This window comes from Culex quinquefasciatus, chromosome 3 (assembly GCF_015732765.1).
Source record: "Culex quinquefasciatus strain JHB chromosome 3, VPISU_Cqui_1.0_pri_paternal, whole genome shotgun sequence".
Lineage (NCBI taxonomy): Eukaryota > Metazoa > Arthropoda > Insecta > Diptera > Culicidae > Culex > Culex quinquefasciatus.
In genome coordinates this window covers 153692659-153710587 of record NC_051863.1, presented here as the reverse complement: position 1 = coordinate 153710587, position 17929 = coordinate 153692659, and the positions used below count along the sequence as shown (strand labels likewise).

Here is a 17929-nt window from a genome sequence, read left to right as displayed (position 1 = left end):
GAACTGACGACCTTTAGATTGTTAATCCAACCCATGGAGACGACTCCTACACCTGGATTGAGCTAACGACCTAACCCTTTAGGTTATACCGGGGCCAACATTTACTTCCCCATCCGACGGAAGGCGTGGTCAGAAGAGTCTCGACTCGAGAAATGCCACCGGGACCGTCTGGGATCGAACCCAAGCCAACTGGGTGAGAGGCAACCACGCTTACCCCTACACCACGGTGCCGGAGGCAGAGCACCATAAAGTTTAGTATATATTCTAAGTGACGTAAGCAACAAGGGGATGAAAAAATCTTCATCAGAAGTGTTTCACTGAAAACATACATTTTAACAGGAAAACAAAATTACAAAAAAAACATATTAAAGGTTCAAGATACTCAAAGAAAATTATTTCAATAATTCATATTGATTTAATGACAATTTCTGGAATCCGGAATAGACAAACGGAATGGAATAGACCGAAGTAGACAATTCTTCAACGTTTTTTTAGTAGTTTTTATTTTAAATATTTTTAAATTCAAATTTTCGATAAAAAATCAAAATATTTTTTTTTTAAATAAGAAAAACAAATATATATGCAGTCGTCTCTCTATTTGTCGATGTTCCATAACCCGATATCTCTAAGAAGCATACATTATGTTGTTTTTAATGCTCGTTTCATGGCCACGATTATAATTGTCATCATATATTTCAAAAATCATGGCACATTCATTTTTAATATTGGTACCGTAAACCGGGGTGAATTTGATAAGATTTCAATTTGTTTTTGGAATATTTTCCAACAGGTAAGGTTTTTCTCAAGATTATTATTTTTAATACATGTACTGGGGTAGGTCACACTATTTTGGATCAAAAGTTTTTTTCAATAGTGTTTCGAAAAATAGTTATTGTTGAGTCGCGGGGGATGTCGTGAACCGGGCACCGGTTCTGTGAGCGGAGTGAATAAGAGAAAACACCATTCTTTTCCACTCGCTACAAAACTAGAAGTTTATTTTCTTATTAATAAAACTAAAAGTTCACAAATATACAAACTTACATCTTTGGTGTTTTTTCGCAGCTGAATTCTCCAGCTGCGCCCGTGCTCCCGCTTACTCAATTTGTTTTGATCTTTTTTATTCAATTCTAAGCGACAGCACGGGCACCAGTCAAACAATCACAAACACTGACACTGACGCAGAACAAGGGGCTGCTTCGGACGCACTCCGTCGCAACAGTTATGTTAATAGTTATGACTTTGATAGTCATAGTTTTTCTTATTTAAATCATATTTAAGATGTTCTAACATTATTTTTACGTTAAATTTACCACCAGTAAAGTAGATGATATAGTTTTTAAGAAAAAAAAATCAATGTTTATATTTAGTTAACTAAGTTTATAAGCTTTTTAACAAAAAACACATAAATTTCAGGTAAAATTGTTAGAAAGTCAGAATTTTGCCTAAAATTTGTTAAAACTGGTTTTGTTTATAAAATTATCGATTTATATTACATTTTATACTGAATTCGAAGCACGAATCACAAGTTTTCACATTTTACATGAAATTTTTTCAACTTTAAATGGCTATAAATTAGGAGATTTTTTTAAATTGTGTTTCAAATACACATATAATTTATTATTTACAAACTTATTTAATCTTCTCCTAGTGAAAAATTGTCCAAAGAATCCGAAAATGCATTCCGTTGTTCATTGAGAAAATCATGACACTTTGAGAAGTTTAAAATATTGACTTTCATCAACTTTTTCTTAACTAGAGTAACTGACTTTCAAACTTTTCAATATTTTTTGAAAAGTTCTTCTTGAGATACTTTGAACACTTCTCTACCACGATCAGTATGATTCTAAACCATCCCGTACGTATTTTAGTTGTACTCTTCATTTTGCGGAAAATCGCAAATCTATCAAAGTCACCCCCGGCTATCAAAGTCATCCCGTTTTACGGTACTCATTGAAGTTGAGAAAATAAATCATATTTAAATTTTCAGTGTTTAAACTTAATTTTCTATTCATATTTTCTTTTCCATAAACATTCATGAAGACATTTTTATTAATATTATTATATTGAGATCTTCTCTGAAATTTATATTGATCATTGCTTTCTTTTTAAAAAAAAGTTGCAAAAATAAATATTTTATAACGAATAAGTTTACTTCGAAATAAGGTTGGAGGGACAAAAAATACTAAATTGCAATCAATTATACCAGTTTTTTCAAAGAAAATTTAACTTTTCAGCAATATTTTTATTGCAAATATTTATCAATGTTTTATTTCGTTTGATTCTTGCCGATGATGGGTAAAAAAATGTTTACACTAGTCCAAACTCGTAAAAATTAATGATTAAGAAAATTATTTTTTAAAGTCGTTTTTAAAAGACACTTCTCTAACTCCAATGAATTTCAATTTTTCGGTCTTTTATTGAAGTGTGAATATATGTAAAAATATAAGCAGCGACCTATTTTTTCAAAACAAATGGAAATCTACGAGAAAATAACGAATAAATTTACATGCATCTGCCAATTTAAGCTGACACTGTTGCGGATTACAGTAACCTGAATTCACTAGTATTTCATCGTGCATAATACGAAAATTACACAACTCGACATTTTTGAAGTTGATATCAGTAAACGCTTCAGTTTCGTCAAGGTTTAAAAGATTTGAGCTTCCTTTAGTTGATTTCGTAAAATAATTGAATTTAAGTGAATTTACTGGCTATAAATAAAACTGTAAATTTCCTGTATAAATGTGATGAAATAATTTTAAGGGGTTACATACATGCAAACCGTCAAAAATGTCAGAGGTTGTTATGAGAACACAATTAAACTTTTTTTAATGTTTTTTTGCAGGGCATTACAATGTACATTTTCATCTTTTAACAAAATAAATATGAAGACATTTGGATGTACCATTACCGAAATATAGCTATTTTAAGTTAGCAGTTTCAAAAAACGGGTGCCACGATATCTCAACACTGCGTTGACCAAATCGGCTCAAAATTTTGGTGAAGACTCGTTCAACTGGTCCTGGATCCGGGATATGTCTTCATCCCAAATTTCAGCCAATTTGGTCCATCCCATCTCGAGATATCGTGGCACCCGTAAATGAACTTGGTGCTTCGAGAAAAACGTTCACAAAGTTTGACAGTTCGCTTTGCGCATGGCAAAGTTGCGAACTTAAATCGTCTCTTACGCAGTTTAATAGTAAAATATCTTCATGAAACTTTCAGGAGTGATTGAAAATCATCTTTTTAGTGAAATTTCTGTAATATGAAATTTTGGAATTTTCTACATGTATGTAACTCCTTAAGCAACCATGCGCACCCACTTGGATATCATAAATAAGGGGGTGCGCGTGGTTGCTTAAGATGATTCCACCCCATTTATACTCAAATTTACAATATTTATTGGCCGGGAAATCACTAAAATTCAGTTCTGACGATTGGAACGTTTTTTTTCGATTGGAACGTGATCAAGGACCCCAAATCTATCATACCTTTGTGATACTGTAGCGTTTACTGACATCGACTTCACAGTTGTCGAGTTTTGTTACAATGAATAATGCTATTTATCGTTAAAATGTTCAAACGTCAACATTCAAAATAGATCCAGCTCCCACCGAGATACCATCTCCGATCAACCTCAATCCTAGTCCGATACCCCTCGGACGATCGATCCACCTTGTTAAGGTCAAACAACCTGAATTGATCTACGAACGCTTTCACTCTCATTGATAAGATCTTCCACCGTATCTCGCCAGGCATTTCACTTTCGAAGCCCTCGAACATTCTGCAAAACAGAGAGACTCGCGCAGTGCTGAATTATTACATCCAAGTTCTAATGGACCATAAAGCATCGCGCGTGTAAACAGCAGCTCCTCTTCTCAGTTGAGTAACTGGCTGAAATTCGCAATAAATTTCATTCCGAACCCCATCAGGGAAAGAAAAAAAACACCGACAACTTTCTTCCCCCGATATTTGCCACCGGCCAGCTCGATTCATTCACTTGAAATGCGCAATAATTTTCCAGCAAATGATTGTTGACTACCGTCAGTGGGGGTGACTATGGGTCAAAAAACGATACACCTCTCGTATTTTCTGAATAACAAAAACAATTTAAATAACATCGAAAATCTTTCAACGTAGATTTGTTCTTAGATAGTTTACTAACATTTTCCCAAAATATGGTGGATTTAGATGAACACTACCTTAAATGCCAATTGTTTGAAAATTGACCCAATCTCACCCCTAAGAGGGGGTGACATTGGGTCAAATGAAACTAAAATGATGCTCAAATACAACGACATGGTAAAAACAAGTCATCCAACAGTGTTTCGTGTTCGAGGAAATCGTATTGACACGCTACAATGTTTGAAGTGAAGATTTTCAAACATTTGGGTAGTTTTCGAGCAATTCTAACAATAATATAAGAAAAATGATTTTTCGAGAGGTCATTTTTGGCCAAAAACGTACCCCAACTTTAGACAGCTGCCAAAATAACAGGATTTGTTCTAGGAACGAGATTTTTTCAGTAAAGTCATCTTAAGATGTCCCCTACACAACCCTTTCAACAGAATTTATTTTCATTGAGAAGAACATGAGAAATGGTAAAATCCGTAAAAAATCACTTTGACCCAATCTCACCCCCCAGACCCAATGTCACCCCCACTGACGGTAGTGGAGAAGATGTTGCACAAAAAAATCGCTGAAAGCTGAATGAAAAACGACACGAAATGTGGAAAGGAACCATTTTCCGGCTCGTTTTCGCGCATCAATCAAATGCGATAAATTGCATTTATGATCATCCCACAAAACGGAATCGCGGTTTGATCCATTGAGGAAGAAACGCTTCACTAAATTAGCGTGTATTCATCGACAGGCCTCAAATCGAGCGTTTAATATTAATAGTTTTGCACAAATCTAGTTGATCGTGTGCCATTTGCACACAAATTGACCATCATTTATAACTCACGATTAACCATTCTTTCTTTTCTTTTCTTTTCAATTCCAGCTACCGTGGATTCGTCAGCGATCTTGGAGAGTGCCATGTGTCTGATTCGGGCCCAGCCGATGCTGTGCATACGGCAGCAGGCCGCCCGGATGCTGGACAACTGGGAGGACATTCTGGACGCGAAGAAGCACGAAATGATGGGTGAGTGTCAGCATTGCCATTCAATTTAAAAGAAATGCAGTCTTCTCAACTAAAATATCAGTTTCGCAAATTTCTTTATGTTTATCAGTTAAGCTCTTTAATCAAACTATCCAGATTTTTAAGCGAAGATGGCGTTACGAATGGCGCACGCCCGAAATGTCAAAATCGCGCAGTGCTACCAACATAAGAAAAAACGTGTTGCTGTCATGCCATGGAACATTTTTTGTAATGTTGGCACAACTGCGTGATTTTGACATTTCGGGCGTGCACCATTCGAATGCCATCTTCGCTTAAAAATCTGAATAACTATTTTAAAAAAACACACAAATACAATAGTAGTTTATGCACCTGTACCAGTTTACTAAATGAAGATTTTATCAGCACGTGTTGTACTTGTATTTATCCAACGATGTTAAACGAGTTGAATAAATACGATGAGTGCCGAAAAAACACTGTGAATGAAATTTTAAGTAGATCGTTCAATCACTCATTGCAAAACATTTTCGCAATCATAAAAAATAGTGGTGAATAAAGGCAGACTTTTTGCCTTGCTCACCTTACTGAGAAAAGGTTATAAAATCACTCGAAATTCTGACTGATCTCATCTGATCTGACTACCTATCTAAAATTACAAACAATTTTAAAAATGGTCTGAATTTACATAACCTCAATCTATTTTACCCAAGGTTTTTCCTTCCTCACTGCTGAAAGGCTATAACCTCAAATCAGGTTTTACGCCTACTCGGTTTTTAGGTTAGAAATCTGACAGCTTAGCTGCACTGTTAACAGTTGTTGCACGTGTGTCTCAATTAAAATGCGTGTGCATGAGCGCTCGTGACGTCACGCTGTAAATAAAACCTAATTAGGTTTTATATCGATCCGATTTGGAGGATAGAAAGGAGTGCACTGTTTACATGGACCATGTCTGTATAATCTTGACAAAAAGTCTGTAGGCAGTCTGTTTTTTTAGGTGGTGCGATCACGTTAAGGGGCGATTCATAAACCTGTGGATCACTCTATAAACTAGAGGAAGGCTCCAACCACCTTAAGGTGGATTAAGTAACGTTTTTTTTTTTTTTTTGATTTTTTCATAAAATAAAAAAAAGTGTTCGAAAAGTTAAACCTCGCTAATCTGTGCGCCCATTTCCCAGATATGTCACCAAGTAGCTCTCATTTTTTCCGAGAGTGTTTCCTCCTAGTTGAAACTCGCTCTTGAATCCCACGTGAGAGCTCGAGCGAGCCTCCACATAAAGTGAAAACTCCTCATTAGACGACGAGGATAATTGCTGATAAATAGTTCCTACGTCGTCGGGAAAACCGAAGAATCTCTTCACGCTAGTTCGATTTGGGTCAAGTTTGAAAAGCTGGAGGCTCTGCGGGAAAAACTGGTTCTATTGCCACAAACAGTAGGTGACACATTTCGAGAAGAAAAACTCCGAAGCGTAGAACTTGTTTTTACAGTTTGATCTAATTACGATTACGTGCGGAGTGATTACGACTGGGACAGCTCTGGAAATGGGTGAAAACAGAAGTTGAACTTGACCGTTGTTGCTTGAAGCAGTGTATCAGTGAGAGGAAAAACAGGCTTTGCCATTTACTGTATATGCATTTCACAGACACTGAGACTTTGTTGGGGCTCTTCTTTAACTAAAACTTGTTTCTCCGACATGATGAAACCATGTACCATAATGCAATTGCACGATACACTTGATGGTATTTGGAGCAAGATGAATTAAATTTAAGTCCAGTTCACGGTTTCTAAATCGCTTAACAACTTTATTTTTATCAATATTATAAATTTTTATATTGATATTGAGATTCCACCGTTTTAACTGATTACTTAAATCAAAAATCAAATAATTAGAATTAGAAAAAATCAACATTATTTAAAGAAAAGAGAACAAAAACAAAAGAAAAACCCGGAACATCACTCAATCACCAAAAACTGCATCAAATTAAGCTCGAGCAATTATCAATTTAGAGCATCAGTACCGCTCAACCGTGTACAGCTGTTAATCACCACTTTTCATATCACGTTTTTATGGCCCATAATTTCCAAATCGCACTGCCGGATGTAGCGTATAAACGGTTCCACATTACTCTTCCAGACGAATGGCATGCAAATTGTTTACATTTTGCACCTCGCTCTTAAACGGCGTGTGTCTGCTGTATCAAATGTTTATGACTTGCAACACAGTGTGTACAAGCACAAAAAAGAAGAACATGAGATCTCATCATTCCACTCATAACGTCATAATAGCACAATGCAGCACAGATCAAGCTTTGAGAAGAAGTGTTGAAATGAAAGAAAAGTTACAAGGAGAAGTATTGAAGACATAACAAATCTATTATTTAACTGATTTTTTTAATTGATTGACTACAACCTCGCAAAACTAATCTTTCAAACTATACTTGTCAGTTTGGCAACTGTGTTGCTAGTTCTTCAATTTTCATCTTTTTTGTATGATCACTCAAATATAATCGAGAGGAAAGAACTTTGTCAAGCTGCTATGCACAAACTGAAGGATCTATTAGACTGTGGCAAATAAACAAACTCGCACTTTTTTATATGCGACAGTTTGCCAAACCTTGTTTGCAGCAAACTCGCAAACAAACAGAGCAGACAAACTGCCTTACTGTCAAAAAGTGTGTTTGTTTGTTTGCTTGTCGTAGTTTAATACTTCCTTGAGAAGAAAAGGCACACAAAGTTTGAGAGCATTTTACTCTCTTTACTGATCTCAAAAAACGAGTGCATTTTACTCTCAACCATCTTCAAATTTCTTCTATGCCAAAACGGTATACCTTCATAAACAAAAAAATCAGAGAAAGATTTTTCCTCTTGGTGGTAAAAATACACGTGTTTCGAGAGACGCTCTTCGCCGTCAGATAGACCATCTGATAATAGTGTATTTCCGACGGCTGCCGGCGGTAAAGGTTTCATGGCGTGAGCGAATGGTGCCGGTAATGATGGCTTAATGTGCAGCTTCTAGGCGTATCCGATACCTACGATTAAAGAAAGCGAAAATGTGCGTGAAGAATTTGAAGGGATAGTGTTTTTTTTTTCTCTTGAAAAGAAGATGAATGGTTTTAGCGATATAATGAAGTTGTTAATAATGACTACTGCAATTAGTTGCATTCTCAAGAATTGAGAGGAATTCGAATAGCCAACAAAATATTTTGAAATCTGATCATCTATAAAAGAAAAGTAAACAAATTAATGACTTGACGTAAGATTTGGAATATTTGACTTTTCCACATCAAAGGTAAACAAACAACGGCGTAAGTTGATAATGACCATACATTACGTACTTTTCCTAAACAACTTATAAATTCCAAACAAATTAAATATACTAAGTGAAGTGGTTGTAGATAAGCCAGCATATAAAGCTTAATAAATCTTAAGGCCGACCTTTCATTTGCGCCCAAGACAACCTAAATCGGTTGAAATGGGGCGGAGTTATGATTTTGGAAAAATGTGGGTTTTGCGAAAATCTACGAAACTGGCCAAATTTCGAACCTCCCTAACACGGCGTTAGTCACCGCAATGGCCAAACAAAAGAAATACGAGTCTAATGGAGCACCCGCAGTCGAGCAGTTTTTGACAGTTCGCTCCATAAGAAATACATTGTAGAAAAAAGCAAAAACTGCTCGAATGAAAGTGCTCCATTGCATTCAACCCCCGGTGGTTGGTCACTTTTTCGTTTGACACTGTTTAGTTTGTACGCCCAAGGTATGTAGATTAGTAAGGTAAGGCGGGTTTTTCAGCTGTCAAATAGTTAGTTAGCACGAAACCCGGATTTTATATGGGGATTTTGAGAAATGTGAAAATTCGACCATTTTCCGATCAAATTTCACCGGATTTTTTTCTGTGGGGTTGTTAAGCAAGCCAAACTGAACCGAAATACGCTTTTAAACCTTTTTTTTCAAAAAATTGAATTCAATTAAACGCGTTTTAAGTTTCAGTTTGGCATACTTAACAACCCCACAGAAAAAAAACGGTGCAATTTTCCCGGAGAATGATCAAATTTTCACTTTTCTGAATATCCAGGTTTCGTGCTAACTATTTTGACAGCTGGGATTTCCCGCCTTACCTTATCTAATCTACATACCTTGTTGTACGCCGTTGTTTTGACAAAAGTCAAAATAAAAAGAGACCTACTGTCACTTTTTACAGGGGCCTCACAAATAGGGTATATTACCCTATTTTGGACCTAGTACCTATTTTGGACCTATTTTTATTAATCGAGGTAGTTCAGGCTTTTAAAGTACGAATTCACTGAATCCAACCAACAGAAAGTAGGGGAGAGTGGGGAGACTTGATCCCCTTTTTTTGTATCGCACATAACTCTGTCAATTTCTCACAAAACATTAAACTTTTTGCATGAATTGAAAGCTTAAACATTCATCTATGTTTGGCTAATAAGGGTATTTCATCAGATGAACTCTTCGAATCATGCCAAGCGTTTTAAAAAAATATTTTAAACCGGCATTTTCAAAATGTTAGGGGTAACTTGATCCCCCTTTCAACATTTTGAAGAAATCTTAAGCAAAACGTTTCTTATTCATCCAAACTTTTAATTTTCTATAAGTTACAGCAATTTCACATAAAACCTGTACGTTTGTGTTCAAAATATAACAAGTTTAGTATGTAAAATAATTAAAACCTTAAAATATTATTTTTTAGACCAAAATTAAGCATGTTTACAAAAGCTGGAAATTTTTGTTTACAAAACTTTTGAAAGAAGGTTCAAACTGCAGTAAGTTATGTACAACTATACTAAAGGAAACTATGTATGAAAACCCAGCCCAATTAATTAATCTTGAGGCTGATTCCAGTGACTGTAAAAATGCAGGGATCAAGTCTCCCTAAACGCACTTTTTTAAACAATTGATTGTAAAAATAGTATGACGATAAATTTAACATCAAATGCGTAAGGGTTTTGGAGTTGATAAGTTTATCAAACAATTCACAAATAAAAAATATTTTTTTGAATATTTTTTTAGTGTTTTCCATGCATATTAAAAAAAGCAAAAAAGATCTCTTGGAAGTTTTTTGCAGCTCGTTTTAGAAAAATGTGTGTAACTCAATCTAAACATTTTTAAAATTTTTTCTTTGTTTTCTACAATGAGTTTTAGTTAATTTTGCACAACTTTCTAGAACAAAGCTAATTGTTTTACCCACATGCTGACGAGATACAGGCTTGGGATCAAGTGTCCCCGGGGATCAAGTCTCCCCACTGTCCCCTATAGGCAGGATCGTTTTGTATCTTACCTCTTCCAAAAATGTTAATATTTTTGATTATTTCCGCTTTTTCAGCCACTTTTTTCAACGCCATTCGAACTTCCTTTCATTTTCCTAGCACATCGATTAGGTCCAAAAATTCCAGCCTCGTTGCTTATCAGATTTGGCTCGCGACACCTTGATGATTTTTTCTGTTTTGCACTGACACCAAGCAATTTCGTCCGGTTTCCGAGCAATGTAACTGTTGAAATAACTATTCTATTATCGAAAAAAACTCATTTCAAAATATTTTTTCAAATCAGCCGCGTTGGATCAGTTTTTGGAGTTACTTTGCCGCCGGTTCAAGGCTATCACCAACACATACATAACAAGGTGTTGCCAGTTTTGTTTATCAATTTATTTCGATATTTCATTGAAATTGATTGAAATTTTTTAATTTAATATTTTGGATTGAATTTCTTTACTGTAATTATTTGAATGAAATCTAAGTTTTTAAAAGCAAATGATTAACAAAAACAATGAAAATATGTTTTTTAAACGATAAAAATGCAAATTGATGCTAGAGATTTAGATGATTGTTAGGACCGATTGCAAAGTATCCCAAAATTTAAACTGATGTTGATTTATTTTTGTCTGAACATCATTATCACCAATTTAGCCGCATATATTTTTAATTTTTGCTTCAAAAAATGTAAACTGGCTACCCTGTTGGAATTGAAGGGGAAACGAATGAAAAACCTAAAGGGTCTAGTTCATTAAATCGTCAGCTGTCACCGTGACAGGAGCTGTCAACATCGCTTACGAGTGGTTTTTGGAAAAGTCGTATGAATTAAATTTAAAAAAATCTTGAGTTTGTTTTAAAAAGATCCTAAGCGCTAGTTGTAAACAAATCAATTTTTCGATTAGTTCTCGATCAATTTACGAATTATAAATAAAAACTAACTTAATCCACCTATGTGGTTGGAGCCTTCCTCACAACAATGGCTGTACACAAGTTTCATCTATTTTTTATATCCGGCTTCCAAAAAGTACATCGATATCACTTAAGAGGCCATATCTCGAGACAGGGTTGCCAGATCTTCAATGTTTTAGACTCGTTGGAAAGGTATTTTGATAACCTAACCAACAATGGGACGGATGGTGGATCCGGACATAGTTTACATACATTTAAGTGAGATCCGGCTTCAAAAAAGTACATCAATATCACTTAAGTGGCCATATCTCGAGACAGGGCTGCCAAATCTTCAATGTTTTGGACTCGTTGGAAAGGTCTTTTGATAATCTAACCAACGATGGGTCGGATGATGGACCCGGACATAGTTTACATACATTTAAGTGAGATCCGGCTTCAAAAAAGTACATCAATATCACTTAAGTGGCCATATCTCGAGACAGGGCTGCCAGATCTTCAATGTTTTGGACTCGTTGGAAAGGTTTTTTGATAATCTAACCAACAATGAGTCGGATGGTGGATCCGGACATAGTTTACATACATTTAAGTGAGATCCGGCTTCAAAAAAGTACATCAATATCACTTAAGTGGCCATATCTCGAGACAGGGTTGCCAGATCTTCAATGTTTTGGACTCGTTGGAAAGGTCTTTTGATAATCTAACCAACAATAGGTTGGATAGTGGATCCGGACATAGTTTACATACATTTAAGTGAGATCCGGCTTTAAAAAAGTACATCAATATCACTTAAGAGGCCATATCTCGAGACAGGGTTACCAGATCTTCAATGTTTTAGACTCGTTGGAAAGGTATTTTGATAATCTAACCAACGATGGGTCGGATGATGGACCCGGACATAGTTTACATACATTTAAGTGAGATCCGGCTTCAAAAAAGTACATCAATATCACTTAAGTGGCCATATCTCGAGACAGGGTTGCCAGATCTTCAATGTTTTGGACTCGTTGGAAAGGTCTTTTGATAACCTAACCAACGATGGGTCGGATGATGGACCTGGACATAGTTTACATACAGTTAAGTGAGATCCAAATATATGTGAAAACACATTTTTATACATAACTTTTGAACTACTTATCGAAACTTCAATCTGTATAAAACTCGATCTATGGGACCCTAAACCAAGTCGAATGCAACAAGTTCGGGTCAAATCGGTTCAGCCAGTGCCGAGAAACATGAGCTAGTTTGTTGGTCACATACATACATACACACACACATACACACACACATACACACACACATACACACACACATACACACAGACATTTGTTCAGTTTTCGATTCTGAGTCGATATGTATACATGAAGGTGGGTCTACGACGTTTTTATACGAAGTTCATTTTTAGAGCAGGATTATAGCCTTACCTCAGTGAGGAAGGCAAAAAATGCTTTGAATTATCATCGGCACGTCTTTTAAATGCTCTTTACTGGAAAACAAACAAAATTTGGTTTGGTTCAGAAAAAAAAAATCAAATATGTGTCGGAGATCGTGATGGCTTTAAAGACGTATTGCAAACTAATCAGAGAAACATACATATGGAAAATATATTTTTTGTAAGTTTTATCTGATTTTTGCATATTTATCTATATATAATTTTTAAAAATACAGGTATAACGATTTTTTTCACAATTGGCAGCGTTGGTTTATAATGAATTACACTTTTAAATTTTACCGTGCCAATCATGTTAGAAACACAATTAAACCAGCTAGAAAAATAAAAATCTTCGAAAAAAAAAATAAACATAAGAGGTTAATGCGATGTTAACATTATGAATTTTATGACTTGAGACATATAGCCGGGGTGACTTTGATAGGTTTGATATTTTTCCGCAAAATGAAGAGTAAAAATTGAATACGTACGGAATGGTATGGAATCATACTGACCGTGGTAGAGAAGTGCTCAAAGTACCTCATGAAGAACTTTTCATGAAATTTTGAAAAGTTTAAAAAGTTAGTTAACTATAACTAAGAAAATGTTGATATATAGCATTATTTTCATCTTCTCAACGTGTCATGATTTTTTCAATGAACATGATTTTGAATCGTAAAACGGAATGCATTTTCGGATTCTTCGGACAATCTTCTACTAGGAAAAGGTAGAATAAGTAATATAAACATTATTAAATATTATTTGTTTTTGAAACATAATTTAAAAAAAATTTCATAATTTAAAGGCATTTCCAGTAAATTAAATTTCATATAAAATGTGAAAACTTTTTATTCATTCTTTAAATTCAGTTATACATGTAATATAAATCCATAATTTAATAAACAAAACTAGTTTCAACGAATTTCAGGCAAAGTTCTGAATTTTTAACTATATTACCTAAAATTTATATGTATTATATTAAAAAGCTTATAAACATAATTAACTTAGTATTGACATAAATGATTTTCTTAAAAATTATATCAGCAACCTAAGTGATGGTAAGTTCGAAGTAAAAATAATGTTTGAAAGCCTCAAATCTGCTTTTAACAAGACAAACTATGACTATCAAAGGCACCCTGGTATTCAAACAAAGATTTTTTTCAAATATTACATTGTTTTTAAAGTGCATCATGTAGGGGAACAGCATCTAATTCCAGCGTGCCTCTTATGTTGGCAGGTCAGAACTTTGACATGCAATTAAAGCTAATTAAAAGCGTTTTCAACTGAAATCGAGTGATAAATAGCTCAATAAGAAGTGAGCAAGCAAGTTTCTACCAAAAGTTTTGCAAAATTAGTTGTTTAAATAGTGAAAATCAGCAAATTGGATGGAGTTAGGAGCGAGAGCTTAACCTGCCAAAGATACGAGAATTTCCCCTAGTTAAACTTTTTGTGAAGCAACTGTAAAGTTTAACATGACAGATGAGAAAATTTAGAACCTTTTTTCATTGTAAATTGTTATGTATCTGTGTCATTCATTTAATTTTAAGATAAGGTGTTTTTATTGCGAGTAATAACGGGATGTCTTTTATGTTCTAATGCTTGAACAATTAGGTCGTAAGAATATGCAAATTGTAAATAGGACAGAGACCTGCTAAAGATGCGTGAGTTTCCATTAAATATGATTTAAACACGTTTTCAAATTCAAATCCATTGTTTCATCATAATTGTCTAATTTCTGAATTAAATATTTTCCAAATTATAATCGTGGATAGGCCCTTTGGTTTATCAAACCGAGTTTTTGTAAGTGTGCGTGTTGCCGCCGCACGCCGCAATCCGAGTTGTCCAAATTTCAACCAATCAGAGTGTGGGTCCAAAATAGGTTCAGCGATGTCTCCAAAATACATTCAATAAGTCCAAAAAGCATCCAAAAAATGTTTTACTTGAAATGCTTATTACAATGGAATGGTTAAATTATTTTAAATTTTTAATAGTACACTTTGTTAAGCATAAATTAAGGCACAAAACAATCCTGAAACGAGCCAAATTAGTTAGACCGTTCCTGAGAACTATGCGAAATATGTTGACGCTTTGCATAGTAGGTCCAAAATAGGGCCATATACCCTACTATCAAACAAAACGTTTGTTAGTAATAGGGACTTACCCAAAGTCATTCAAATTTAAGGTAGAAAAACTTGTAGTTTTTCTTCGTTGCTGGCACTTTTCTTGTACCGAGCAAGCACAAACATAATAAAATCTACCAGATTATTATCAACAACAGTTTTACAATACTTGTGATTGTTATAACTTATAAGTCTCGTTTTTTTTGCCAAAATTATTTTAAATTGATTCCGACCTTGTTCTTTCATGATCTTGTTGCTCGATTTTAACCCCGATTTGACAGTTCGATTGGAACCCTGAGAGTGACGCCTCTCCATATAGGCTCTCTAGTTAGTAAGCGTTATCTCTGTGTAAAAAGGGTGTCAAACTAAAAAGTGACATTTTACAACAGTTTGTGTTAAATCATCGGGGTTTTAGTGTATTTCGGCCAAATAACTCATACTCCAATTTTCTAGGTACTTTGGTTTTTTTTTCATGCTGTTTTCGTGGGATTTTTTGGAATAACAAGTAGGTTGACCAAATCGGATCATATCTGGAGTTTTTTTTTAAAAAAGGGTAATTCTCCGCCAACTCACACAGCAGTTGCCCCGACCCCTCTTCGATTTGCGTGAAACTTTGTCCTAAGGGGTAACTTTTGTCCCTGATCACGAATCCGAGGTCCGTTTTTTGATATCTCGTGACGGAGGGGCGGTACGACCCCTTCCATTTTTGAACATGTGAAAAAAGAGGTGTTTTTCAATAATTTGCAGCCTGAAACGGTGATGAGATAGAAATTTGGTGTCAAAGGACTTTTGTGTAAAATTAGACGCCCGATTTGATGGCGTACTCAGAATTCCGAATAAACGTATTTTTTATCGAAAAAAACACTAAAAAAGTTTTAAAAATTCTCCCATTTTCCGTTACTCGACTGTAAAAAATTTTGGAACATGTCATTTTATGGGAAATTTAATGTACTTTTAGAATCTACGTTGTCCCAGAAGGGTCATTTTTTCATTTAGAACAAAATTTTTCATTTTAAAATTTCGTGTTTTTCTAACTTTGCAGCGTTATTTTTAGAGTGTAACAATGTTCCACAAAGTTGTAGAGCAGACAATTGCAAAAATTTTGATATATAGACATAAGGGGTTTGCTTATAACCATCACGAGTTATCGCGATTTTACGAAAAAAGTTTTGAAAAAGTTGGTCGTCATCGATCATGGCCATTCATGGTCACCCGCGACAGACACGGACGACGAAACAAGAGAAACGCAGAAATTAACTTTTTCAAAACTTTTTTCGTAAAATCGCGATAACTCGTGATGTTTATAAGCAAACCCCTGTCTATACATCAAAATTTTGTAATTGTCTGCTCTACAACTTTGTAGAACATTGTTACACTCTAAAAATAACCCTGCAAAGTTAGAAAAAACACAATTTTAAAATGAAAATTTTGTTCTAAATGAAAAATGACCCTTCTGGTGTAGATTCGAAAATACATTAAATTCCCATAAAATGACATGTTCCAAACAGTCGAGTAACGGAAAATGGAGAATTTTAAAACTTTTTTAGTGTTTTTCGATGAAATACGTTTATTATTTCGCCATCAAATCGGGCGTCTAATTTACATAAAAGTCCCTTTGACACCAAATTTCTATCTCATCACCGTTTCAGGCTGCAAAGTGTTGAAAACACGCATGTTCAAAATGGAAGGGCCGCCCTCCGTCACGAGATATCAAAAAACGGACCTCGAATTCGTGATCAGGGACAAAAGTTACCCCTTAGGACAAAGTTTCACGCAAATCGAAGAGGGGTCGGGGCAACTTTTCCCGATTTCGTGTGAGTTGGTAGAGAATTACCCAAAAAGGTCTAATAACTCAAATTTCCAGTATTTGCTTTGTGGGTGTTTTTTAATACCCCTGACTCAAGGCAGTTTCAAAAACACCCAAGGAAAAATTGGGAATTAGGTTTAAACAAAGTTGAGCAAAAAAAAATAATTTCCAAATTTTACTACAGAAAATGTTAAAATTTCCAGTTCAACGACCCCCGTGAACCTTGTCCAAACAGCTCGATGTTTAATTAGATTTATTTGCCAAATATGGCCCCTTCATTTGCGGCGATCATTGAACGCATCTTGTTTCTCAAGACTCGTGTGAAAAACAGGCACGGCGACCACTTTTCCACCGTCAACTTCACCTTGATAGCCAGCTAGATTCGCCACATCATCAACGGTTTGAGCATCTCGATTTGAATCCCTTCCCTTATCAAATACCTTGGGACCCCTCTTGGGGGCGCAATTAGAGAGATGGACGCAGATATTCCACGGATATCTTTGGCCATCAGTGAAATGTCTTCGTCGGTGGGTTGGGGGACCGGTTTTGCATTTTTCTCGCAAAAACCGCCCAGTTGGGGAACAACTCGTCAATTTCACTTGATGATGAGAACAGCGAATCCCATGTTCGAAATTAATGGCTCGCATCAAGCCATGAATCGTTGGACATTTGCCATTTTTCCACGATCCCGGTGAAGGTTCCGCCGGTTAGGGAAAACAATTCCTTGTTCCGTGTCCGTGTTTCTTTCACGGGTATCACTTTCAAATGACGTGGAGAGATTCATACGAATTTCACCCCAAGGGGATGGGTTCGGCCGGCCTAGGAAGACGACTACCGAAGAAGATCGCTTGCTTGGAGATAACCTTTAGACTTTAGGCGGTGGTTTGTCGTGGCCTCGGCTATACAATGCACATTGCAATGCTGGTGATTTATTTCCAATTCAGGGTGACAATTGAATACTTTTTTTTACTGCAAGCATTTTTCTATCTATCAAAAATATGTTTTTTTTTTTTCAATGAATGAAGCTCGGTAGATCTCTTAAACATGATCAATTCTTCAGAAATGATCATCAATAAATTTAAGAAAACATCGGTGCTATATAGTTATACTCTAATAAAAATACCCTTTTCATTTAATTTTTTGGCAGTGTTGCCTATCATTTTTTTAAATCATGATTTACTCTTCAATTAAAAAAACATTGCACATCAAAAAATGAGGTAAAATATTTTTTGACATTTTTTGATAACGACCATGAGTTAAGAGATTAAAATCAAA

At 35.3% G+C, this 17929-nt stretch overlaps 1 protein-coding gene and 1 long non-coding RNA gene across 5 annotated transcripts in view; one reads left to right on the top strand and one right to left on the bottom strand.

The window, feature by feature from the left end:
* LOC6048750 overlaps window positions 1-17929 on the top strand; it is a 42399-nt gene that overhangs the window by 11887 nt on the left and 12583 nt on the right. For all 4 annotated transcript variants that reach the window (XM_038264831.1, XM_038264829.1, XM_038264828.1 and 1 more), the window contains exon 2: window positions 5006-5146. In XM_038264831.1, coding sequence (XP_038120759.1) covers window positions 5006-5146 — 141 coding nt within the window. The remainder of the gene's footprint in view (window positions 1-5005; window positions 5147-17929) is intronic.
* LOC119770273 lies at window positions 891-1206 on the bottom strand. The gene is made up of 2 exons (XR_005278744.1): window positions 1042-1206; window positions 891-985 (listed from the first exon to the last, which is right to left on the bottom strand). It is a non-coding gene; the product is annotated as an uncharacterized LOC119770273 (long non-coding RNA).